The sequence below is a fragment of the Thunnus thynnus genome, chromosome 17 (genome assembly GCF_963924715.1).
Source record: "Thunnus thynnus chromosome 17, fThuThy2.1, whole genome shotgun sequence".
NCBI classification, from domain to species: Eukaryota; Metazoa; Chordata; class Actinopteri; order Scombriformes; family Scombridae; genus Thunnus; species Thunnus thynnus.
Genome location: NC_089533.1, coordinates 12,850,730 through 12,877,847, shown reverse-complemented (window position 1 = coordinate 12,877,847; position 27,118 = coordinate 12,850,730). Strand labels below are relative to the sequence as shown.

Genomic DNA, 27,118 nt, shown 5'->3' with positions numbered 1-27,118 from the left:
GTCCATGCATTTTGCCTGATAATACTCTGGTGTCTGTATCTTAAAGACACACAGTCAGAAAACACACAAGGTTTGTGCACACGGGCACAAACCTCCACACACACACATACAGTATGAGGAATAAAGGAGAACAAGGGGCAGACAGTTTTTCATAATGTCAAGAGCAAAGATGACTCTCTCCTCCAAAAACAGTACAACTCTATCTATATGTTAATGGTGGGAAGAAAAGATCCAGATTCTGTCTGGTGCATCAAGCAATTAAATCAGGACTTGTCTGATAGCTACACCTTCGTGAAGCTACTCACAGAGGTCCCAGGATGGACAGGCAACACAGTATTGCAGGTGCATCTGATCATCTCCATCTCAATGCATGTGAAATAATGTTTCCCCCACCATACCATCCACTAATTAGGATCTAATTATCCAGGCTAGTGTAAACAATCGCGGCAGATGGCATAGCACGCAGTATTAACTCTAATGACCCGGGGCCCTGTGGAATTCACATTTCAGCGCGTTTGTTTATTTTCCTCCATTAGTCTTTGCCCTACTTTCTAAATTCACTTAGGCCTATTTCCAACCTTCTCATGCCTTGAGAAAAAAGCTGCCCGCCTCCTATTCCCGATGCCGCTCTTGTTATTTTTTTTATTTGCTATTTCTTCTGCTCACTGTAGTTTATCTGTTTTGTGTTGCTCTCTCTCTTGTAGTTTTTTTTTTCTTTCAAACAATGTCAATTAGCTCTCACAAAGATCAAGTGAAAATTTGTACCTATTTTCTCCCCCACCCGCTACCATCCATCTCCCTGCTCCCTAGTGAAATAGAGAAAAGAGGAAAGTCGGAAAGAAGTGTGTGTGTGTGTGTGTGATTTGCCGCACAAAACCTTGCTTCTGCCTCCAAATTGTAGAAGCCGTCTGTCACACCGGGAAATAACACTGTGATGTCAGTCACATACGCACTACAACGGGTGGTAAAGCCTGGATCATTTCCCATTGTGTTCTGCCTATAAGAGCTCTCCAAACCTCACCTCCTGAAGACAAAACATTTCTTATATCCTGTCCTTAGAAAGTAAGAAATTAACCATAGTGCCTGGCTTACATTTCTAAGTTGATACATCTATTTGCTTCAAGAATATGCTCACAGCTGATGTAAGACATGAATCTTATTTGAGTGCCACAAAATCAGGCAAGAATATCTGCTTCATCTTTTACAAAGCTATGACTATCCCTTGGTGATTTAAGACAACTTTCTTACATCTTGCTACAGTTGTTCAGCTGTGGTTTCCCCACTGTATATCGGACGAGGCTGAGCTGACTGGAGACTTGATGCAGCGGAGGGTGTGTAATGGTGGCTGTGAGTGTGTGAGGTCTCATTAATTGACGCCGGGTCTTGTGCCTGTGCTCTTCTGCATGCCGTGTTCTCTGCCCGGAGTTGGACTTGCTAATTAGGCTCCTGGATATGACACAGACACATCCCTCGGTAGGCCATGCAATATACTGGTAGTGACTCAGAAACAGAGTGCTAAAGGAGACAGCAGGTTCGAGGAGATGGAGGAAGATAGTGAGTAAGGAGCGATGCAGAGATGCAGAAAAAGATGGAGAGATGTCTCGACAGCGATCTTGGGACACAGAGAGAAAGCTTGAGAGAGAGATGACAACTGATGAGAGGGCAGGGAGAGAGGGTATGAAAACAACTGTATTGGGAGAGATCAAGGCCGCCGAGAAAAAGAGACTGCCACAACACACAGAGAGGAAACTGTTGTTGTGGTGAAGAAAAGAGAAGAGAAACTTAAGATGGGAATAGAAAAAAGAGGGGGGAATCAAAAGGAGAAAGATAGTTTGTTTGAGACAGGCAGAGCATAGCAGAGAGGTAGAAGAAGGCACTCAGAGGAGCAGCGAGGCAAACAGGGAAGAATTCCAAACAGAAAGGGTGTGTGTGTGTTTGAGTATGTCTGGGACTCTGAATTTGTCTGCGCTGCCTGCTAGAGTGTGTGTCCAGATAATTCAATCTGCTGCCCATTGACTGGCTTCGCGCTCCATCTTCACTCCTAATTAAATCTCCATTTGTTGGCTGGATGATACTGCTTCTAATTGTGTTGCTGTAGCATCAGATAGGCACACCTAAACACACACATGCACACACACAGGCCCCGCAGCGAGCGGGATCCCTGACACGTCACCGCGGTACATTACACCTCAATTAATCACATCAATTACACATCAATTAACCCGTGGCAATGCACTAAACACAGCTGGGATGCAGGCAGTATTTCATCTGCTGTGACCTGAGGATTTTTTTTCTGCAACATCAAAGCAGACGCATCATTAAAAAGAAAAACATTTTAGACAACCTAACATGAAAATCCATATTTCTCATTCATCTCCTCCTCTGAACTTTATCAGCATGACTGTACAAGCTTTTAAAAGCATGCCACTTCGGCCATGACGTCTATATTGCCACAAAATAGATACCAAGGGATTTTATACAGTACATAGTCCTACTGAATGGTAGGGGAACATGATTTAGGGGCTATAAAAACAGAAGGGGGTAGGGAGACATCGAGGTGTGATGGACTGGCACTCACATGTAGCATGCAGATGTTGATCCATGGGCAATTTCTCTAAATGAATGTAGGGGTAGATGGAGGCTCTCCATCTCCTCTTGCTATCTTTCAGGCCTGGCCTGCTTGTTTGGCTTCTGCTGTAATGGGTCGCTTCACCTTGCTGCCTCTAGTTGGAGGACACCCCCTCTCTCTTTTCATTTCTCTTTCTCCCCTTCTCAGTCCCTCACCTCATCCTGTCTCTACATCACTTCTTGATCTCTCTTTGTTTTTTTATCATTAAGCCCTGCTTTTCTCTTGCCATCTGTTTCACTGGTCGTCCTCTCTTCCTCCCCTCTGTCTTTTCTTGTTTGCTGTCTTTCCTAATCCCTCCCTTTGTGTCCGCCTGCTTTCAGACTCACCCAGGTGATGGTGTGTAAATCAGCAGGGGTGCCTGTTGTCACGGTGACAGCAGCAAGTGACAAAGTGACAGATCAGCCTGACCTTCAGGACTGACCGTGTTTTCATGGGGGGAGGCGTGAATATTTGTGTGTGCTTATGCGTGTGTTAGAGGAGCTTCACGTCCTGGCCCAAACATTCTCATCTCAACTTGTACAGCGACAAATGAATTGAAGCTAGCCAGTATGCATGTGTGTGGGACTGCGTGTTGTGCATGTGTGTATCCATGAGAGAGGTGTTTCATCAGCTTTTAAGATGCTTTTAACCCCCCTCCCCTAACCCCTCAACCCACACCCTTTCACCAACCCATTGCTGGGCCAAGGTCACTGCCATGACTGTTGCATAACCCCCATCAGAAAGGCTAACCATGACCCATCTCGCATGTTAAGATCCAATTGGAGCAGCTAAACGACAGCTCTAAATTTTCCCGGATGACGTGATGCACCATGAGGTGGACTGGAGGTGGTCGACGGAGCAGGGACGTTATGTGCATATGTTTGTATGCGTGTCTAGGAAGAAAAGGAGAGGTGGAAGAAAATAGATAGCAAGGTAGAGTGAATGACAAACAGAGAAAGAGTGAGAGCAGATAACGAGAGTAGAGCTCCAAATGTTTCAACAGGCAGGGACTCCACTTTATCGCTGCATCTCAGCGATACAGTTGTGCTGAGTGCCAGCTAGGGTGGTTACATTGGCTCAAACACAGGTGCCTGAGGATTTAACAGAGGGTAGGAAGAGCTTCCCGCTGCTGGAGTGGAGCAGGGGTAAGGAGGTGAGGCACAAAATAAGCAAGAGAAAGAATACACGACAAAAGCTGAATGCGAACGCTGTCTGTGTGATTGCATGCCAGCATGGAGCAATGTTGAGTACAATGGGCTTTGGTTTATAAAGCTGCCCCGATGCCTGTGGTCTTTGTTTCACAGCCATTAAAATTCTGTGTATGCAGCAGGGGACCCGGCTGGAGCCATGCCACCATTCAACCTCAGCTGTCAGGTTAGAATAAGGTGTTTCTCTATACAGTATGTGGTGAATTGGCTTTGGTGGTGTAGCCTGGCTGTTGGGGGCAGCTGTTCTGCACAGCAGCCACATTAAAGCCCTCCTGGTCCTCCAAAGCCAGGTTCGCTCTTCCCTAGATCTGCTGACCTGCTTCGGTTGGCTTTTATCTGAGCCCATAGTGCTGCCGGAATTCCAGGTCCACAAGGACTCTAGCTTTCCATCTGCATTGTAAGCCTACAGTGGGCACCGCCATGCACCTGCCAAACCCACCACTGTCCCTTCTTTCATCAGTGGAATTGAGGAAGCGACAGTTCTGGGATGGAGGAAGCGACAGTTTTTCTCAGCCCCTGCTCTTCCCTTTCTTTCCTCCTCCACACCTGTCTCTTCCAGAAAAAAAAATGCTTTAACCTGAAGCACATGTCAGATAGATACACATTCTCCAGTCATTAGATGAGTCTACAGTCTCCAATTAGTATACAGTATATACAGTACACATTGGTGTGTGTTTTTATCTACAGGCATGTGTGTCTGTAAACATTTTTGAGTGTTATATGCTGCAGGCTTATGTTCCATGAAATCACAGAGTCACTGCACTAAAAGTAGATGACACATGAGACAAATCAGCAGTGATGATAACACAGTGGAGACAAACACATCAACCTGACACATTAGTGACAGCAGAATTCTCATTTACAGTTTGTCATCTCCACTGTACAGAGCTTTGTACTACTGTATGTGCTAACGTGAAAGATCACATTTGCATAAGCAAAAATAGACAGATGTTCTCACATTCACATACGCATGTACAGACACGTTGCATACATCGGCAGTATTTATCTGCAGTGGCTGACGTACAGAAAACACAATCCTGCCACCGCACATGCAGCTTCTACCGCACACAACAAACATGTATCAGCAGTGTTTAACTACGGTTCACTGAGAAGATCAAAAAGCACAGTGATGAAGAGGAAGAGGAGAATGAGGGTCAGACAAGAGGTTCGTTGTTGGAAACTCATTAGATCCCTGAGCCCAGTGTGCAGAGGAATTGACCCTATCTGCCTGCAGCAGCGAGAACTGTTTGCGTTCAGCGGCCATTTAAGTTCTTACCGAGTATAGAAGAGCCACTTTAGTTGTGTATCACATGGAGAGCAATCTTTTCTTGGGTTTAGCAGCATGGGACTGGATGTCGATTCTGCGCTCTCTCTGATCTTTAACAAAGACTTTTCTCTCTCCCCAGCTGGCTTTGTTCATGAAAATATGCACTTTGCTCTAAATATGAAATTCTCAGTGTTCAGGTATTCATAATTAACTGAACGGACTGTTTGGATCAGGCACAAACATGAACACATGAATGGCACTAAAACAAGTAACCACAGTGGTGATTATAGTGCGCTCAATTTCCTGTCCCACACTTTCACATCAGTAAAGTATTATGCATATTCCTTGCCTCAGACAATCAATGTACCAGTCTGGGTTTTGCATGTGGAGGTCTCTAATGGTGGCTTGTTGATGGAGCCGCATTGCTAAGTGCACATAGCCACCAAGCCCCTGAACCAGCTGGAAGTGGTTAGATGTTGCCTGTGTGTGTCTGGCATAAGTGAATGTTTTGGGGTTGTGTATGTACTCTATTTATGTGTATGTGTGTGCATTTGTGTGTCAAGTGCAAATGCATTTACTAGTGGATGGAATTACGGCAAAGCCAGCGGCTAGTGCAAGGGGAAAATAGTGATGGTTCCTCCATTTGGGTTGAGGCAGGGATCATTTTCAAGGGCTTGTTGGGTTTGACAGTGTTTGTTTTGGAGGAGTTCATGCAAGGGTGGCAAAGTGAACAGATTAGCCAGGTGCTGGAGTATTGTTGTTACCAAACAGGAAAAATGTAAGGACTGCTTTTAGAAACAGAAAGTGATGAGATGGCTGTTGTTTGTTTGCCTCTTTTTTTGAGTTGTGTGTTTGTGGGTGATAGGGGAGTAAGCTGCAGCTTTCGGAGGACTGTTGTGTGTGTGCTTGTGTGTACGTATATGTGTGTCCTATATCTGTGTTTGCGTGTACGTACACTGCACGCGCATGGCTGCTTGTGTGAAACACAGAGGTGCACAGTCATTCTTTTATTTACAGTTTCAATCAGGTTCAATTTTCTGTATCCCCGTTCCTGCTCAGCGAGGCTGCCCTCACATTCACCCAGTTCCACCACACCATCCTCTGCATTTACTGCCATAAATCTCGGGTGTGAACTTGCGTATGGGTGTGGGGCGAGCGAGAGAAAGAGGGAGAGAGAGAGAGAGAGAGAGAGAGAGAGGCTCCAGTAATCAGCCATGAGAGTGAGTCAGCTAGTGTGGTAGAGCTAGAACCAGGCGTGCTCCAGGCCTTGGCGGCTTACTGCAACTATTAATACAGACTTTAATTAGCCCGCCACAAACACTGGCACAATCGGCTCAGTGTCGCCCGTGGCTGGCGAGGCAGACAGATCAATAGGTCTGATCATGCCTTTTTCATCAGCTCCAATGAAAGCACTTTGTCTCCAAGCTCAGCCCTGGACCTTGCGTATCACCTTAAAGGCTTTCTGTGGCTGCACTGGCTGTGTGCAGTGTTGCGGATGGGGCCTGTATAATCTGGCTGCATTAGGGAACTATAAAGATAAATGAAGGGAGGCACAGAGCATAACTCATCCTGTCAGAGAAAGGGGTTTAAGGCTGGGAAACTTTGTGTTTTCTAAAGCAGCCCCTACCACCCCTACCCACATGGCTTCCCATTTCTCACTCTCTCTTCTTCCTACTTGTCTGTGTTCTTTTTTTGTATTCAATCTCTGCTTTTTCTCCATCTGCTTTCTGTCTATTCCCCTACCCCCACCCCACCTATCCCCCCCATCCTGCTCTCACCATCTCCTTCTCCCTCTGTGTCTCTCTTCCCATCCTCTTTTACTGATCTAGAGGTATGGGAGTGTTCATTTACACTTCTTCTGCTGCACAAATTGCTCTTCTACCTCTTTGCCAGCACATTTCAATTTGAAATAAAAGAGTAAGCTGCTTTTGCAGTAACAACTTATTCCATGTGCTTTTTTGGCAGGCTTTTCTGTTGACCTTCAAGTTCCCAATCAGTGCAGAAGAAAAATGGAAATAGCTTGTTCTGAGTCCTCATTTCCTGTGAATTGCTGGGATTGTGTTGTGTGTCTGTTCACAGGGGTTACTGAATAACTGAGTCACTGCCTTCTTACCTACTACCCCTTCTTACGGCTTCACTTTCTTTCTTACTTTTTTCTTTCTTTTTTTTTCTTGTATTTTCTTGTGGTTTTACATCTCTCTCTCTTTTTTCCCTTCTTTTTTTCTCTTTCCAGTAGATGATGTCCCACCTTATTTTAAGATGGAGCCTCCGCAGACCCAGGTTCATCTGGAGGGAAACCGCCTGGTGCTTACCTGCATGGCTGAAGGCAGCTGGCCCTTGGAATTCAAATGGATCTACAATGGTACCGAACTCACACGTTTCTCCTTGGAATACAGGTGAGGAATGCAACCTTGCCTGCCAGAGCTGATTCTATTATTGCTTTTTTAATTTTAATTCATCAACTATAATTAGCTTACTACACAAGGATATTTTAGCAGCATTTAATTGTATCTAATAGCTCAATTGCTCATTTTTATTCATATTCCAGACTCATTTCTATGGATTTATTCAGAGCTGATTTGGCTGCATGTCTCCCTTGAGACATAACATCTTGTGTTCAGGGGATTGTCAAATTTATTCAGATTTGTATCTCCCGCTGTATTCAACATGCAGAGATGGTGTGAGCAGATCACTCTTCTTTTCTCTTCGGCTGTTTGTTGAGACTATCATTGCTGCAATAAAATCATACAATGCATATTTTTTCATCAGATTGTACAGTGTGGGTGGGCTTCTTTGCTCTGTCAGCAGTAAGATGTTTCACTGACTATCGAGTTCTTCTGGATATTTCTTATTACATACTTCAGCCTCTAAGCACAATGCTGAAGAATTTTGTCAACAGCACAGAGTGGCAAAAGAAAGCCTCAGCCCGTGCTAACAAGGCCTCTGTGTGTATCTGAGTGTATGCATCAGTGTGCCTATTTGTACATGCACTATATGCTTGTGTGCCAGCGTGCCTGCCTGTGTGTGTGTTCGCAGGTCACAGTTGCAGTCCACAGTGAAAGTCAGTTTCCATCTAAATCTAGCCGTGTTTTCTGTGTTCTCTACTCACGGTCTGACTAGTCCCCTAGACATGGACAGACATTCTCAGGTGGCAACGTCTGATTGCTATCACTGACTACCTCCCCACATACACCTTCCCTTCCCTGTCTGTCTTTCTCCCCCTCCCAACCCCCCACCCCCCACCCCCCACCCTTCCCCATCTACCTCGTTTTCTTCTTCTTTCCCTGTCTTTCCTCAGCATTTGGCTGTGCTCTCACGTGGCTTAGTCTCTGGGTTTGCCTCGCAGGCCAGCCCTCTGCTTGTTATTCTTCACCAGCCCTGATCAAAGAGGAGAACTGGAATCCATTTAATCAGACCCCCCACCACCCCCACCACCACCTCCACCCCGAATTGCAGTGCAGGGGGAACATGGCAGGGGCGGACTCCACACTCCTAAGTGGCTATAGCAAACTAATTAAAGGGGACACAACTCTGGGGTTATCTACCTAGCATTTCACACACACCATTTAACATGAATGCACATCTGGGGAGAGACGTATGCTATGGCTGCCTAACATGTGAGAGATGCTTGTATGAATTGATTCCACTGACTGAACATACAGGATAACAGTGGGGTTTTGTGAGTCCTGCTAGTCAGAAACTCAGCTGCTCTTCGCTCCACAGCCGGCCTCAAAATCGCATTCTTCCTTCTTTAGTTTACATCCGCGCTACATCAGCACCAAATCACACTTCAAGGCTGCTCTGTTATATCCCTGCTTCACAACATTTATGTCTCATAGCTAAGTGGAATGCCATTTAAGATGTGTTTCAGGTGCCCAATGAAACATCTTGATTAATTTAGAATACCGAGTGTGGGGGATAAAAGCTCCAAGATGACAAATGTCGCTGTCTGTCATGCTGATGATGACTAATGGTACTTTGTGTTGTGTGTGCCCATTAGGTACCTGATCCCCTCGCTGGACCAATCGCATGCTGGCCACTACCGCTGCATTGTGAGAAACCGAGTGGGTGCTATAATGCAGTGCAGTACTGAAGTGCAGGTTGCCTGTAAGTGCGGGTCCCTTTCCATATATTGCCAGTTCTGACAGAGTAAGGGGAGGACACTGTATTTGTGAGAGGCTTGTCATGCACAGTATGTGAATGAGTCACTCTGAGTAAATGAGCTTAGCTTTTGAAAAAGGTAGATAACGGGGTAATAATGGCAATTCTTCTTTTTCATCTTCTTTGTTGCTGGCATGGATTTCCAACATTTTCTCTTTTAGTATTTTTTCTTTTTTTACTCAGTTCCTTTATCTCTTCTATTTATACTCTTTTTCTTTATTTCTCCTAGATATGGGAGGTTTTGTGGAAGGTGAGAGGTCTCAAACTGTATCCCAGGGTGAGGGTGCTCTCATCCAGGCACCACGGATACACAGCTTCCCAAGGCCACAGATCACCTGGTTCAGAGATGGGCGTAAAATTCCCTCCAGCAGCCGTATGTAAGTCTAGCTTCGCCTCAACTTGGTTTGTTTGGTTTGAGCAGAGCGCGTGTGCATATGACTTGTGTGTTTCTGTGCGCGTTTGAGTGCTCTCATATATGAGTTGTTGGTGAATGCTGAGCTGCTGAAGCAGAATATCTTTCACTTCAGAGAACTCTAAGAAGTTCAATACTGCTCACAGATTTTCTCCAATCCCCCCACACACCATGAGTGAAGTTGAGCAGAATAGTTGATGAACGAATGTTGGCGCAGGCCCTGTGTTCATCATTGAATCACCTCTCAGTGATAAAGCGGGTTATTACTGTATATCGCCCCTATTGACTTAGCAGGCGGAATGATTGAAGGGTAGAGATAGAGCAGGCAGCAGGGGAACCAATTAGACAAAATTGGACAAAAGGCCTCAATTGATGATATGTTTGATTGACAGTGCTCACCCTTGGGTGGATTTGTGTGTGGGAGGTTGTGTGTGTGTGTGCATATGTGCATGTGGTAAGAATCTATGTGAGGCAGTGTGTGCACTGTGGGAGGTCTGTGGGTGACTGAAGGCTATGGTGCAAGTGTGAGTGTGTGTGGCAGCTTTTTTTTTTTTTTGTTTGTTGCATTCATGCCTGTCCAGATATGCAATTTTCCTAAAGAGATACTGTGAAGGTAATCACCTGGGATTAATTTTGCCATCCAGATAAATAGAGGAAGGCAGTCCACTACACATCAGAAACCGCTTCCTCGTCTATTATTCAGCAGCAAGCTCTACCATGTCGTAGCTGACATGAAGACTTTAACCCCAAGTTGCATGCTCTTGCTTGAAGAACGGACTGTTGCGCACATCTTCTGCCTGCAGGGCTCCAAAAATGCAGTTCAAGCACCGAGGAAAATTGTAAGAAAAATCTCAACCCCTTCCAAGAATGTTCAACCAATTCCAGAGCTGGTTACTATGCAGCGGACTCTTACCAGAAGTGAAGCAGTGAAGCTTTTGCCTGTGACAATGAGAGGCACTGACAGGACACTCTGCATTTACCGCTTGTTTGCTCGCTTTGTGTCAGGCCACATTGATATTCACAGACGTGTGTGTATATTGGTGTTTGTGTGTCCGTGTAAGTGTTTGTTGACTCGGAAAGAGCCACAGCTCCTAATTGTCCAGGAATGTGTCTGTTTATCCTGCACCGATCAGGCAGATCCTGGCAGATACGGAGAGCCTAATCTGGCCGCGTGCTTACCGTCAGCTCTCATTTAATGGGCCCTTCTCACACGTTTGAGACCATCAGCCTAACCAACATTCAGCCATTCTCGTGGCTATTGGGTGCAACATTCACAAAAAGGATTTAAAGGGATAGCTTGGAATTTTTCAAGCCAATTGCTACATAGATGGATGTAGTTTTTGCATTTGTCCATCCTTTTTTCTTGTATTCCACGTAGCTTGTCATAGTTATGGTACATGCAGTTAATCTGGGACAAATTAAAAATCAATTTCAGTGGTATAGGTGTGTTTATTGCTTAATTAGGGACTTTATCTGCTGCAGTTATTCATCTCTATATACTGGTGCAAGGTGCACAAAATGAACTTTGAGTGTGGCTTCCACAGTATCTAACAAATATACTTAAAATATGCAGGTATCTAAGTTGCACAAAGTGGTTTTAAGACCCTTTCATTTATCTGGATATGTTAAGACTAGTTTCCAACTAAAAAACATGGCCAACTGAGCAACTGCTTCCAGGTGAAAAACTAAGACTGGCCTACAGTATCTCACAAGACCAGCCTAACTTATCTCTGTGCAGCACAGCGATAAAGATGATAGTAAACTACAGCAGAAGCACTGCGGGAACAGCGAGTATAAAATAGTGAGAGAAATTCTGAACTATTGTAGATGGAAGTGCTCAGACATAATTTATGTCTGTGTGTGTGTTTTGTGTGTGCTTGTGTGTAAGTTTACCCTGAGGATTTATTGACTGTGAGAAACAACTACTCACTGGTTTAATGATATGAGTGTCTGTGTGCTTGTAGATGTATGTATACGTGTATGTGTGCATGGTTTGCTGTGTGTGTGTTTGGGGACAAATTTTGGAGTGTGCACCAGATGACTGGGGATGTCTCTTTAATTGGGAGCCAAATTGGTGGACCCAATTTGATTTAACCACATTCAACACTGCCTAAAGCTGTCTTTGTCTTTATTAGGGTAATGTTAAGGTTATGCGAGTGTTGTGGGAATGAATGTAAGTCAATTCAGTTCCCTTAAAAGTGTGCTAAGCTAAAGTGTGGGTGTGTTTTTGCATCAATATTTACTCAGTGCCATCACCTTGGATAACACACTGGTCATCCTGTCCACGGTGGCTCCTGATGCAGGACGCTACTACGCCCAGGCAGTCAATGACAAGAATGGGGAGAATAAAACCAGTCAGCCTGTCACACTCACGGTGGAGAGTAAGTACACATGACATTAAATGCACACAGGTGCACATGCATACACACACATTTAAGCAACAGATTCAACTCACAACTCACTAGCAGATTGTCTATTTCATCAGCAGATTGCTTTAACAGGTTGTTGCAGATGACACAGTAGTTAAAAAAAAAGTTAAATTCATTACATTCTTTCTCTGTTTAACACTTGAGCACACACATTCAGTCAACACAGCAGCTACACAACAGGTGGCTCAGCCAAAGACAATAGAAACAGAGATAGCGCCATCTACTGGGGTGCCCTGTCATCATGTCAGTCCTCTTCTCTCTGTCCGACAAACGTAATCACACCCATTACCTGCACCAATAGTCGTCCTCGTCTTCCTCTAACCCCTAGCTTGAGCAGTGAATTACGGTCATATTGTGAATTTTAGGTGGAGCTCCAGCAGCACCTCTCTGACTGGCTGGATGTACAGACCCATAAACTAGACCTTCAGTTTAATCGCTCCTCACAAATAGCAGATTTATGAAAATGACACTGGGCAAAACACGGACCGAATAAAACACACACACTCACACAAACACAAACACACAAAATAGAAGGTCAGCCTGGCTCATAAACAGATATGTTCACAACTTCGAATAGTTTGTCACAAGCGTGGTTACATGTCAAATTATTAGTGTTAGGCATAACCTGACTCTTTCCTCTCCTCTAACCTTTTTTCATTTCAACAGCCATAAAAATTCTCCCACCTACTGTTATTTACTTTCATCTAAACACAATCACACCAACAGTCTTTCTTAGCTTACTACACTATTTTTATACAGTATTTGATAAAAGACATCACCAGATTCATTATGATTTGTTTGATCTTTCTGATCAGGCTCTTCATTCTCGTACAAGGACTTTTTAACCTGTTCACTTGTGGAGCTTCACATTTTTAATATCAGCTTCCTGCTCTCTCTGAGCATCTGCTCGTCAAATTAATACAGTGTTTGTAATTCAGTGCTCAATACGCATGACACAGCAGTCTGCGGGGACCAGATATCACTGAATATCACTGGATCTGACCTTGCAGATCATACAACCGTCTTTTGCATCTGAAAGTCAATAAGGTTTTTACAGCTGCATTTGTTCATTTTAGCAATTCTGTGGAGAAAAGAAATAAAAATATGCAGCGGAGGGAGCATCTTGTTCCGAAGGGAGCATACAAATGAGACAGTGCCGAGTCTAATAGCAAAGCGCAAACTGACAATTGGTAATACTCCAGATGGGAAGACATATTGCTTTTTGTTTTATTCTTTAGAGTGTGAAATACACTGCAGTGTACAATTGTCTTTGGGCACAGACAGATGTAAACATTATTGTGACATTAATAGTGAGAATTTGCTATGCAGGTCACCTCGTTGTTTACTTTTCCCATTTAATTAGAAGATTACACACTTGAGGTATTCTCAACACAGAGTTTATAAACTGCAATACATTAATTAGTGTCTGCCAAGGAACCAATCATGTCTTCTAGAGAACAAAATGAGTTCTAGTCAAGTCAAATGGATTCCCAGTTTTTATTGTATCAGTGACAAACATAGACGACATTAACAGCCAAACCTAATGGAACGAAACAAAAATGTTTAGTTTGCATATTTACAAAAATGTGAAAAACATTTATATACTTATAGTTAATAACATGTAATATCAGCAAAAGCCACTTTATTTGAAGGGGACAACTTTATACAGAAGTTGCAACCGTCACATTTTTTAAAAGGTTCAACATGACTGCAAAAAACACTTAAGATTAATAAATCCTTCATTAATTATTTATATAGTATGTGCTCTTTAAAATTCACCAGTTCTACCGCTATCAGTTAGTGACCTTGGTAAACTTTGTTTAGTCTTAGAGTAAGAGCTACTCTACTCGGTAGAAGATGAATATCGGTGGTGTTAGGATTCTTCTTCTTCTCTTCCCATCAATCACTTCTTCTTCTCTTCTCCTCCCTGCTCCCTCTATGTCTCCATCTCCACTAAATGTATCAGGAGCTCAGAGACCATAAGACCCACACCAATCAAACTTTCCTCATAATCTCATTAGTTAATTAGGCAATAAAAATTACATAGATCAGCCAAATGGTGTAATCTTACATTTTAGCCAATAACGTCAGACCCAAGTGATTTAGATTTTTCCTCATAGATCCCTCAGTCCATAAGCAAATCATTGCAACCTGTTTAATTTATTTCTCTTTTTTTTTACTCTTCTGATGACTTGACAGCAAGCTTTTCCACATGGATTGATCGGTCTTCACTATGCTAATTGATAATAATGTCAATAAAACCCTCAAGATAATGCTTGTACCACTGTGATGATATGTATTAATGAGGAGGTTGAGTAGAATTCTAAAACCTTACAGTATTGCAAAATATATCTATTCATGTAAATCTGCCTCCAAATATTTTTGAATTAAATAAATCAAACTTCTTTAAAAGGACAGATACTACATTGTTCTTTATCTATCTCTACCCATCCCAGAGCCTAGTGGTTTGGATCTTCCGTAACAAAGTCTACAAAGGCTTCAAAATCCACTTTGTGTCCACACAAATTCTGTGTCTCTCAGCTGTTATGATTACCTTTTTAATTAATGCTGTTAGACCGGCGGGTTGAAATGTATTCATTTCAAAATGTTAAATGCATTCTTTAAATGTGCTGGAAGATAAATATTATTTTGTGCTTCTGTTCCTTCCTCGCTCTTTGTGTTTGAAGCTGTTTGGTTTAGGCATCATCATTAGGCTACTGTTACAGTTGGTATCTTACTGTCTTTCACTTGTGGAAACATAGCCCATTGTGAACATACTCAAGGCTTAAATTTTAAACCTCAGCTCCTTGTTTCTTATTACATAACAAGAATGCTATGGGAGACAGTATGAAAAATCTAATTTCACATATTATATTGTTAAAAAGTATTTTTCATAGCAACTTATTAAATGTGATTTGCATCATATTGAACTATTTTGTTGTTGTTGTTGTTTTATTTTGTTTTTTTATTTTTTATTTTAAAGTTCAAACTCCATAACTGAAAAGCTGGGAACTTGAATGAAACAATCAAATCAGACCCAAACATCAATAACCCCTCAGGACGCCTGCTCGTACATTCAGGCAGAAGCTTTGTCATTACACAACTGAGATTCCACAAAAATGGTCCTTGAAAAGGTGTGATTTACAATAAGGTGGCACAAAATTAAAGTCAACTTTACTGTCAAAAGGATCGAAATGCCGTTCCACGCAAGTACTAAAACACAACAACGAGGCTTTAAAAAGCAAAAATGCTAAAGGAACTAAGAATTTAAATATTCACAAGTTAAGCTGAGCTGGGGGTCAGGGGGACAATAACAAGGCAAAAAAAAACAATAATGACAACAAGTATAGTGCAAATAAGACAAATATAGTGCAATACATGTGCCAGTAATATGCCATCCACAGGATGTATAATTAACAATAACAATAATAACAATAAAAACTTGATTAGGTACCCTATAAACCCAGGGATAGCCCTGCACTTAACTTCACAAATGAATGTGGACACACACAGGCACGCACAGACACGATACACACACATGCATCATAAACGTGCAATCACTCAAACACATATAAGCGCACAGGCCCATACCCATACTCCGGGGAGGTGGGGGAAAATGAGATCAGATTCAGAGAGAGATCACTGATTGAGGGCAGTGAATCGATGGTTGGCTGGAGGCTCCGTGAAACCCGTGAGTGATGGTGCTGCATTTAATCGCCTTTTGTGTTTGTCTCAATTATGCTACATAATGGCTTCTAACACCTGGGCTAACACCGTGCCCAGGAAATGCTGTGTGCACTAGAAAAAGGATCTAAAGTAAAGACAGGGGTGTTAATAGTTGGGTAATAGCATGCTGGCTAGCTAGTGGTGATAATGACAGATTGTCAGTCTCTGTGTAAGGATCCAGTCATGCTCAATTGGCTATATCAGGCAGATGCACAGGCTTAATCTAAGGTCTGCATATAGTTTATAGATTTTTTCACTTTTTTCTATCTGTGTACTTACGTGTGTGTGTGTGTGCGTGTGTGTGTGTGATAGATGTGGGAGGACCTGCAGACCCCATCGCCCCCTCTATCATCGTCTCCCCGAAGAACACCAGTGTAACCGTGGGGAGAAACGAGGCTATCATGGAGTGTGTTGCCAATGCGAGGTATCTCCTTTTAAATTTTTCACACAGACACACGAGGAAACTGAAGAAAAATCACATGCAAATATAGACTCAGATATGCACACATTATCAATACACCTCCACTTTTCTCACCTCTACATCTGATATTTTGTGATTTAAATGAAATCTTTTGTCTGAACATGATAGAGAAGTGTTTTGTACATCTCTCATTTTGTACCTCTCCTCCATTCTTCCCTTTGATTCAGGGCTTCACTCTGTTCTCCCTATCTCATGCAGTCCCAGTCCTGAATTCTGACTATTATCTCCAATTCAAAGACTTAATCAGAATGACATATGTATCCCGTTGCTCCCTCAATGCTCTGGAACCTTGAAACAGAATATGAATCTGTATTAAAAACCACGCTCCCGATCTCTTGCTCTCTTTTTCTCCTTTTCATCTTTTTCTCCTCTAGACCCCTTGTCAAAATGAGTATTACTTGGAGGAAAGATGGGGTTGTGGTCAATACGGGGATCCGAGACTTCGGCCGTAGATTGGTCATCAGTTTGCCTGCAGTCAGTGATAGCGGCTACTACGAGTGTGAGGCGTCACTCCGCAGTAGCAGCGTGCCGTCAGTCACTGCTGGGGCCTTCCTGCACGTTCTTGGTAAATAACCCACAGCTTACATTTTAACCTTGTGCAAAGTAATTGAGTCTAAATTATCCAAATATTACATCAGCATGCTGACTCCCATGTTGAGAGAACATTCTGTCGCCATTTATATTTCAGTAATTGAGTCTCTGCTAGTTCAACAGAGAAGGGTCGAGATAAAAAAGAACTGACGGTGTGTGAGTTGTTTTTAAAGGCTTTAATGGATGTGTTTGCTTTTTTTTTCCTCTCTGAAACAGAGTATCCTCTGTTTGTAAAAGAGCCACCGAGTCACATCAGCGCAGAGATGGAAAAGGTGGTGGATATCCCCTGTCAGGCACGAGGTTAGTGCTGTTTGTTTTTTTCTTTCTGCTACTGCATTTGCGAAAGAGCAAGAAAGCATGAAAAAAAAACCCCAAAAAGAACAAAAGGGTCACAGTGACATGGAAAAAAATAAATCCTCTCCTTCCTCTGCAGGCACACCTCAGCCAGACATAGTGTGGTATAAAGATGCAGTGCCTATCAGCCCGGTGAAGATCCCCAGGTACAGGGTTTTGGTAGGAGGCAGTCTACAGATCAACGGTCTTCTGCCAGATGACACAGGGATGTTTCAGTGCTTTGCCCGCAATCTCGCAGGAGAGATCCAGACAAACACCTACCTAGCTGTTACTAGTATGTCCCCTTGAAAATTTTCCAAAGCTATCTGCACGTCTGCTGCTTAATTCCGTTCATCTTCCCTCTCTGTTCCCTCCCTTTCTTATTCTCAAATCCGCTCCTCTGTTCTCATTTCTAATCCTCTTTTCTCCCTCTCTTCTGTCTTTCCTCCTACACCCATCTATCTATATATCTCTTCGCGTGACAGGTTTGTCACCTTGGGTGCTCGGGCAATTATTGGCTATTTTTGAATCAGAGAATGTGCAGGAGAAGCAGTGAGATGGAGACGCCTTGTCAGTTTCTCAGAGCTGTCCTGGAGAATGAGACCTGACAGCCGCCCGTTTTGTCAAGTCTATTAAGCTCTCAGCTGCTGTCTGCTTTATTAGGGAGAAATCTGTTTATGTCTGTCATTATCACCTCTGTTTCACCTGATTTTTGTGTGTGTGTGTGTGTGTGTGTGTGTGTGTGTGTTTGTGTGACCCCTCCCGTCTCAGGTATCGCTCCCAACATCACTGCTGGCCCTGCTGACAGTGCAGTGATTGACGGCATGTCAGTCATTCTGCACTGTGAGACCTCAGGAGCCCCAAGGCCAGCAATCACCTGGCAGAAAGGTGCGTGGGCTAACAGTGTGAGGTTCAGAGGGGGGGCTTCATTATGCTGCATTTGGACTTGTCAAAGTTAGACAACATGGAAAGGATTGAGAATATGCGATTTCACCAAACAAGCTGTACTTCTTTGCTTTTGTTGTGGTGCTTTCCCTCCTGTTTGTTTTCCCTGACATTTCTCCAATACACTAATCTCTCTTGCTCCCTGTCCTCCCCTCCCCTTTTCCCCCCTCTTCTCATCGCTATACCATCAATCACTTCCACCCCTCCCCTCCCTGCAGGTGAACGTGTCTTGGCCAGTGGCTCGGTCCAGCTGCCCAGGTTCACCCTGCTGGAGTCGGGTAGCCTGCTAATCAGTCCCTCCCACCTGTCTGATGCTGGTACTTACACCTGCATGGCCAGCAACTCCAGAGGCATTGATGAAGCTTCAGCCGACCTAGTAGTCTGGGGTAAGCATAACAGAAACATTTATATTGTTCGCATCGTCTGCAAACACTTCTGTCTTCATTTTCTACCTTGTCCAGCATGTGTGAAAAATACTGCCAACTATGAGACCACCCTAAACATCTTTTATTTAAATCCATGACTTGTTTACTTCTAGATACAATAAATACCTGGTTCATGCAGGTCATTGTCAAGACATTCTGACTATATAGTGGGATGACTCATGCGCATACTCATTTTCTGTGCATAAATTCACATTACCACTCTTTAAAAGCCTTGAAAAATACTCCACCCATTTGAAATACCGTATGATTCACCAACAGACATTAAGTGAAAGCTGCTCTAGTAAGCTCAGTTCAATCCGCTGTTCAAACACCCTCTGAATAACAACATCTGTGTGTGTTCACAGCACGTACCCGCATCACTAAGCCGCCACAAGACCAGAGTGTCATCAAAGGGACCAAGGCTGTTATGACTTGCGGTGTGACCCACGACCCCAGTGTCACTGTTAGGTGATGATGAATTTTGTGAAAATTTTTATGAATATTTGATTTTTTTTTTTCTAGCTTCAATTAATCTATCACATACAGTCACAGATATGTTTTGCAACAATTTCTTGATGTAACCCCAGTCTAGAAAACAAGGATATCAATGTTGTGCTTAATTACTTTATGAAATCCGTAAGAGATCTTGTAATGTTTATCCCTTAGACGACCTCCTATGGGAAGACTTTGAAACTCTTAGTCAGATTGAGGAATTAGTCAGTCGCTTTTCCTCTCTCTTCAGACAATCTTGAGCGTGATAGAGTATGTGTACATGCATCTGTCTCAGAGGGGGTGAAATGATGTCTATGGAGCCCAGTGATTAGAGTGCTTGTCACCTGTGGGGCCATGACATTGATCAGATCGCGGGGTAAACAGATGAATATGTAAACAGAGTAATAACTTCAGACAGCGCCTTTAATTAAACGCAACACAGAGGAGATTAGCTGGAGAGCCCAAACAGTCACAATTAATCACAGGAGCTCCTAGTGTGTGCATACGTGTGCATGTGTATGCGGGTTGCAGGGGGGGGGGGGGTGCATAAGTGTGGTTGGGTATGTGACAGGGAGAGAAATGGCATAGGGGAGAGATTTTATACTGTATGTGTGGCAGAGAGAGATGGTTTTTAGATTCAAATCATTTTGCCATCGGCCTCACAAGGCTTTTCATTGGTGTCAGCGCCTTCTGTGTTTTGCTGTATGAACTGACACAAAGCAAACAGATTTACTGTCACAACACTCAGAGATACAGAGTGTTAAAATGTGAGTGTGTGTGTGTGTGTGTGTGTGTGTGTGTGTGCGTCCCTCTGTCGTATGTGTTTACTACCCTCACATACCCATGTACATACCTCCAGGTATGTGTGGGAGAAGAGCGGCTCGATGATTGACGTGAACACGTCGCCCCGCTTGCGGCTGGATCCCGACGGGACCCTGCACATCTCCCAGACGTGGTCGGGTGACATCGGAACATACACCTGCAGGGTGACCTCAGTGGGTGGCAATGACTCCCGCAGTGCCCACCTCCGAGTCAGGTCTGCATATTTACCTCACGTCTCCCTCGTCTTATCTAGCCATCTGTATTTTTTTCTCTCTTATTTATGTCTGACCGGGACATGATGGATGGGTGTGTTGTCCACTGTTGTGGTTTATCAGTGCTTTCCTCTCCAATCCATCAAAAACAAATATATACTAACTATTATTTGCAAGACTTGCAGTTTGACTGTTTAATTTTCTTATTTGCTGCGTCTCTTGTCCGATTATATTTCACTTTATCACTTTCCCCTCCTTACTAAATACAGGCAACTTCCTCATGCTCCAGAAAATCCAATAGCAGTTCTGAGTGCCACAGAGAAAAGGGCCATCAACCTCACATGGGCACAGGCTTTTGATGGAAACAGTCCTCTGATCCGCTATATCTTGGAAGTCTCAGAAAACAGTGAGTGGTTCAGTGTGATTCTCTATCACCCAGGCACCAGTGTCACCCTTAACAGTGCACATTGCTCAAAAAAGTGATGCTTTTATTGTTTCTTGTTTGTCATTTTAAAGGCAATATTGTTATTTATATGCCTTGGAAGCACTCATTTGCTACACCTCTTATATTACATTTCGATTGTGCCCCTAAAATTGGCAGTGGCATCCTCTCTTACCCTCTGCAATCAGTATAACTCAATTGCTTCACCTATGTGCTTCTTTGCGAATGATAAGGGGAACCAAATTGTGTTGATGTCCAATGTTCTTATCTTCCATTCCAATGATAAAATCAAAGAAGCGGGAATGCTTTCACCCATAGAGAGTAAATTGTTCAGCCATTTCTCATCGAAGCTCAGGCTAACTGAGAAGATGACAACTCATTAAGAGGAAAATGAATCCGAGGATGCAGATGGGATCTGGCTCTTGGATAATTGAATTTCAATCTGATATTTAGAGTGTATACAAAATAAAACACTTGTTTTTCATCAGTAGTTTCAATATTATCACTATAAAATGAAACAACAGTGTGCGATAATAGTCAGGGAAACATTGAATTTAGATTTGAGTTTGCAAGTGCTGAAGAGATTTGTGGAAGAGAATGTAAATGCTTCTCGCAAGGTCATTTATTGTATCGTTCACTCGCTGTTGCTCACAGTGCGTCTTCTCCGTCTCAGATGCCCCTTGGACCGTGCTGCTGGCCAACATTGAACCGGAGTCTACCGGGGTTACTGTTGGTGGTCTCATCCCAGCCCGTTCCTACCAGTTCCGCCTGTGTGCTGTCAATGACGTGGGCAGAGGCCAGTTCAGCAAAGAGACTGACCGGTGGGTACTGCACTGAGCTGTTCTGAATATTAAAAAAGTTACTAGCTGTCTCTGTAACATAGTATACGTCAGCAGTGAGAACAGCATTGCACTTTGAGGGCTTTCACAGCTCTGGAACAACCCGTTCTCCCTACTTGTCTTGACAGTTCAATAGAAAATCCAGTGATTATTTCCTGTAAGTCCACTTTTCGGTCTTCACTCCTGTGGGAGCGAGTGAGAGATGAGCCGGCTTCGGGATGGGGCCTTTTCAAGATAAAACTGTGAATGAGCTGAAATTGTGCTTTGTGAAGACTTGATGGGAGCGCTGACCCAGCTTCATCTCTCTCCCTCCTATTCACTGTCTTTGCCGCACTTCCTGAGTAAAATACAGAAAGGCTTGAAAGAGGCAGAGCTTCACACAGACTCAAATCTCAAGTGAATTCTCTTGACTAGCAAGACGAAACCGTCACAATCATGCAGGCACACCCACCACACATATACACCCACCACACACACACACACACACATACACACACAGTCTATCGCAATTCACCAATGCATACTTCTTTCTGGTCTCGTCCACATCAACACAACCCATTTGCTGCTTTTATACCTGCAGCAAGGAACTCCCTCAAACTGAAAGGCATCACTACCCATCACTCACCTTTTGCACCAAACATTCACATTCATTCTTATGTGAATGTGCCCAGAGAACAGCGCACCACAGGAGGGTGACTGAGCGTCAATGAGAGTGCAGGGCTTTTCTGAGGCATCTCTCTGGCACACCTCTTTGATCCTAAACACTCTGCTTTATCTCCTCCAGAGCAGTGCTCCGGTGCACTGAGAAGAAATCAAGATGTCATCTTAAATTGACTTAAGGGAAAAGTCTGCCTGGATCTCTCTTTCTTGTTCTTTTATATCTTTCTCTCACTTGCTCTTTCTCTCTGTTGTGCTGCTCCATTTTCACCAAGGCCTCTTTGATCCTTATCATGCCACAGCAAGATGTCCCTCTGCGGACAGTATTGTACAGAATATGTTTTGGTCAAAGACACAGCCACACTTATCCCAACTTTGCTTTGTGGTGTTCTAAAAAATACCAAACATGGGCTTTATTATGATTTGATGTCTATGATGAAATGGGATAGAAATATGCGGAAACTCTTGATAATTAATGCATGGCTTCACTCTTTGTCTCTTCTTTCACCTCTCTTTTCTTTTTCTTTTTTTTTTTTAACTGCGGCAGGCTAACTCTCCCCGAAGAGCCTCCCAGTGCTCCCCCTCAGACAGTCATTGCAAGTGGCCGCACCAATCAGTCCATAATGATCCAATGGCAGCCACCCCCAGAGAGCCATCAGAATGGTCCACTCCAAGGTTACATCATCAGGTAAGAAGACCATGACAACCTGCCTAATTTCTTCCCAGGGATAGGTGCCTCTCTGGGCCAATGCCATTCAGATGTGATAATAACTGGTATGTCAGCTTCTTTTCTTCCTCTCCATTTCGCTTCATTCTCACTCACCCCAGCAATGGAATAATTGGTACCAATTAAATACCTTCCTCTCCATTCATCTGTTGTCACCTCTCTTTTTGTAACCATTTTATAACTATTCTGCACACCTTCTCTTTCATCACTACTCCCCCTCCCTCTCTTTTTTCTGAGAATTTGTATTCTAATACATCTATATATTTGCCTGTCTGTCTCTCTCTCCCTCCATCCATCGATTACTCCCTCTGCTGCCAGGTACTGTCTATCAGGGCTTCCAGTAGATTGCCAGATGAAAAATATCACCAACCCAGACCAGACCAGTCTGCTCCTGGAGGAACTCATCATCTGGACCAACTATGAGATCGAGGTGGCAGCCTATAATGGAGCAGGCAGGGGCACCTATAGCCACAAAGTGACTGAATGGACACTACAAGGGGGTGAGGATCAACACACATGTATATCATGTTATATGTTTCCATAAATGCACCAGCAACCCGAGCATCCTAGTGCAACTGGACCCAGCTTAGTTGCTGTAAGTGTGAGATGACTTTATTTGGTTTTACAAATTCTAGTCATTACCTGCATCCTCATCATGATGGTCCCATAGCTAATGTTAAGCCCGCGGCATGAAACTTGTGACTGATAGTTAATCCAATCATCTGTTTTTAATGATCAAATTAAGGTGTTGTACAGCCGTGTTTTCTCCACAGTACACTTCTTGTAATCCTTTGCTAACCTTGAAAAGGTGATTCACACACTTTAAGACTACGACAGTTTTACGTGTGGTTGGTGCAGACTACAGCAGCAAGGTTTTGAAAGGAATGAAAAATACATGGCCATGTAAGTGATATTTGCCTCCAAGCACTACTTACCTGTTTTTGTCAGGTTTTATATAACTCATTTCCCAACAAATGTTGCCGTAGAATAGAACAAATTGTGTGCTGACATGAGCTGATAACTTCGCCAGTCTTTTTTAAGAAATTCAATCCATGGTTTTACTTGTTCGTTTATATGTCTAGATTGATCACTTTCCTCTTGTCGATTTTTACTCCATCATCTATTTAATTACAATTTTTTTCTTTTGGCATGGCTTACTGTTTGTATCCTCTGCTTTTGAATCTTGTGCCTTTCTTAAAAAGGGCTCTATGAATAAGCCCAACTGTCATTAAGGGTTTTTTTCTGACGCAAAGACTTCATAAAAAAAGAAAAATGCTCATATTGACCACCTGGAGACTTTGGTCAGCCTCTCTGATTACATGTTTAATTGATTTGGCACAAAAATTACCAGGTGATGATGTGCATCAGACTTCTGACAAACCTGTCGATGTTTCCTATGGAAGCTGCCTCGGTTGACTTCTTTTCTTATTGTACATGCGGAGTAATATAATTAGAACACACATCGGGAACTTTCCCCGGTGTCATCTAGCTATATATTTCTGTCACGCCCTGTGGTTCCAACACCTTATGTGCTTTGCCTCCCTGTCTATTCAAAATCCTTGTCTATTAAAAATCGTCAGAGGATGAAAGTCACATTTGTGACTGTAAAATTAAACTGACACAAATCTAAGATTATTTTTGCCACCAAATCCAAAGACACACGCATTTAGATAGGTTTGGAATCTGGCTCCTCTGAACAGTCTGCAGAGAAAAGCCGAGGTGTGATTTTACAGTGTGCCTTAACCTTTTAAACCATACATTAACACACTGACTTTTTTATCAAGAAATATAGCCAAAGTAGCTAATGCATCAGCGTGTTGAAAGGTTAATCCATGTTTTTATTATATGGAGATTGAATAATGTTCCTCACTGGCGTTCCTAAAAAGTCAATTCATAGATTACAGTCAGTTTAAAATGCTGCTGCTAGACTTCAACAAACACAAGAAAGAGGGTATTGCTCCTGCTTTTATATATGCAGTTCTGGCTTCCATATTGATTTTAAATTCATTTAACTTGTATATAAAGCTTTTGAAGGCTTAACATACTCACATATCTCAGAATCCCTGTCATGTTAAATCCACTCAATGAACAGAGATCCTCTACACCAGACTCACTAAATATTCTGAAGAGCTCTCATAAGAAAATTAGGAGTGTTTCCTCTCTTTAGTCTGTTCCACTCCCTGCTCAGATACAGTTATTAGAGAGGCAGACATTTTGATTATATTAGATTTTACAAGATGTTGTGTCCAACTTGTGCTGTATATTTGCCTAGAACAGGGATTTCATGTTCCAGATGATTTATTTATGTAGCTTTTTGAGATAATCAAGTTTAAAATACTTGATTAGACAAAAAACAAGACAGAAAATCAGATATAAAAATGTTAGCTTAAATACTTTCTTATCTTTAGCCAAGCCAGGCTTCTCTTGTAACCCAGTGGGTTTATCTCACACAAATAAACTCATGCGCATTCCTCAATTCCTCTCTCTATTATGACTATGCTGCTCATGAAAGCCTCAGCAATGCTATAAAGCAGCGTCTCATTATAGTCTCTCATTGATTTTTTTGTCTCCTTTGATAATAATTTCTTTTCAAATGGTTTATCTGGTCTTTTCTCTATGTGTAATCTCCATATTCCTTTACATTGCTCTGTATCTACCAAGGTGTGTGTGTGTGTGTGTGTGTGTGTGTGTGTGTGTGTGTCTGTGTGTCTATTTTTGTCCGTTTCTTTTCGCTGGATGATTACAAAATACTTCAAATGCTTCAGAAACGATAGATTCTATCTGGCACACACATCAGCATACTTTGTTTGATGCCTGATCAATCAATCAATTAATGAGCAAGTCCAAATCAGTCTGTTGAATTTGCAAATCAACAAATGTACTGTAACACATTTGATTGTTGTGTTTAATTAAGGAACTTTAAAACCTGGAAAGTATGGAAAACATCTATTTTCAACTCACTTCCCTTGCCAAAAATAAATAATAATTTCATCATCCAAGTCACTGTCAGTGAATAATGACAGTGAACAAGCCACTCATGTTCTTTTAGCTCTCATTAATTGGATGCTTCTGTCACTTACTCCATTAAAAAACACAAGAGTGGGTCATAATGTGCATTTAAATATACTCAATGAGAACCAAGGATAGCACAGAAATATGAGGACCAATACTGGCCAATCAGCTTCATTGATGTGTGAGTCCCCGGCTGTTTTCCGGTGTTACATCAGAATGGCATGCTTACTTCAAACAAACTGCTGCAGGGTTCACCTGGAAGCCGCCTGAGGCAATCGCTCTCACACCCAGTTTGATTGGCATGTTCTTACCTCCACAAATGAGCCAAAATAAAAATGCTTCAGTCTGATTCTCACGCTCTAAACAAGGCTGGTCTGAAAGTGCCTGTTGTACATTTTCAAGTTTCTGCTTTCTCTGCCTCATCACTATTCTCTCCCTCTCTTTCTCTCTGCGTCTCTGTCCCTCCTCCTCTCTCCCTCTTTCTGATTCACTCCCCCTCTCTGTCTTTGTCGTTTTTTCTCTTTCCGTCGTCTGGATCAGTGCCCACTGTGCCACCAGGAAATGTACACGCAGAGGCTGTCAACTCCACCACAGTGCGTTTTACCTGGAGTGCCCCAAGCCCTCAGTTTATCAATGGAATCAACCAGGGATACAAGGTGAGTAGCCCCTTTCTGTCAACTGGTGCACTCTAGTGGTCAGAGGTAGAAGAGCATCTGTGGGCAAAATCTCATTAGGGGCAATTGGGAGATGGATTGTATAGAAAAACGTAATTTTCTCTGTAAATCAAGGCTTAGCAGATGTCTAAAGCTTTTATTGGAATGGTTTTTATTTGTGTTTTTACTTTATCGAAATTAAAAAAAAATGTTTGTGACTAAAATGTACACATTAACATCTTGTCCCTTATCACATCACTTCCAGCTGTTGGCATGGGAACCCAATCGTGCAAATGAGGTCACCGTGGTCACTGTGCGCCCCAACTTTCAGGACACTGTTCACGTTGGTTACATCTCTGGCCTTAAAAGGTTCACAGAATACTACTCATCAGTATTGTGCTTCACAACCCCCGGAGACGGCCCGCGCAGCCAGCCTCAGCGGATACGCACCCATGAAGATAGTAAGTGTCCCCATTCAGGATACTATATAGTATTTGTGGATAATTACAAGTCAGGCTGTTCACGTACTACCTATTGTTTATCATTTTTTATAGCCCCTGGTGCTGTGGGACACCTTAGTTTCACTGACATCTTGGACACCTCACTAAAAGTCAGCTGGAAGGAACCACAAGAGAAAAATGGTCTTCTCACGGGTAATTGATAAAGATGTAACGTT

The 27,118-nt window shown here is 42.9% G+C and overlaps 1 protein-coding gene across 5 annotated transcripts in view; it reads left to right on the top strand.

The window, feature by feature from the left end:
- The window catches only part of sdk2a (sidekick cell adhesion molecule 2a), a 93,440-nt gene that overhangs the window by 48,181 nt on the left and 18,141 nt on the right, over nt 1–27,118 (top strand). For 4 of the 5 annotated variants that reach the window (XM_067570481.1, XM_067570486.1, XM_067570484.1 and 1 more), the window contains 19 exons: nt 7,317–7,479; nt 9,084–9,190; nt 9,474–9,621; nt 11,904–12,037; nt 16,124–16,235; nt 16,667–16,857; nt 17,100–17,183; nt 17,317–17,511; nt 17,988–18,104; nt 18,380–18,547; nt 18,952–19,054; nt 19,938–20,114; nt 20,382–20,518; nt 21,228–21,375; nt 22,598–22,738; nt 23,096–23,277; nt 26,330–26,445; nt 26,708–26,903; nt 26,997–27,095. In XM_067570481.1, coding sequence (XP_067426582.1) covers nt 7,317–7,479; nt 9,084–9,190; nt 9,474–9,621; nt 11,904–12,037; nt 16,124–16,235; nt 16,667–16,857; nt 17,100–17,183; nt 17,317–17,511; nt 17,988–18,104; nt 18,380–18,547; nt 18,952–19,054; nt 19,938–20,114; nt 20,382–20,518; nt 21,228–21,375; nt 22,598–22,738; nt 23,096–23,277; nt 26,330–26,445; nt 26,708–26,903; nt 26,997–27,095 — 2,718 coding nt within the window. The remainder of the gene's footprint in view (nt 1–7,316; nt 7,480–9,083; nt 9,191–9,473; nt 9,622–11,903; nt 12,038–16,123; nt 16,236–16,666; nt 16,858–17,099; nt 17,184–17,316; nt 17,512–17,987; nt 18,105–18,379; nt 18,548–18,951; nt 19,055–19,937; nt 20,115–20,381; nt 20,519–21,227; nt 21,376–22,597; nt 22,739–23,095; nt 23,278–26,329; nt 26,446–26,707; nt 26,904–26,996; nt 27,096–27,118) is intronic. The other variant, XM_067570483.1, reaches the window with a different exon arrangement.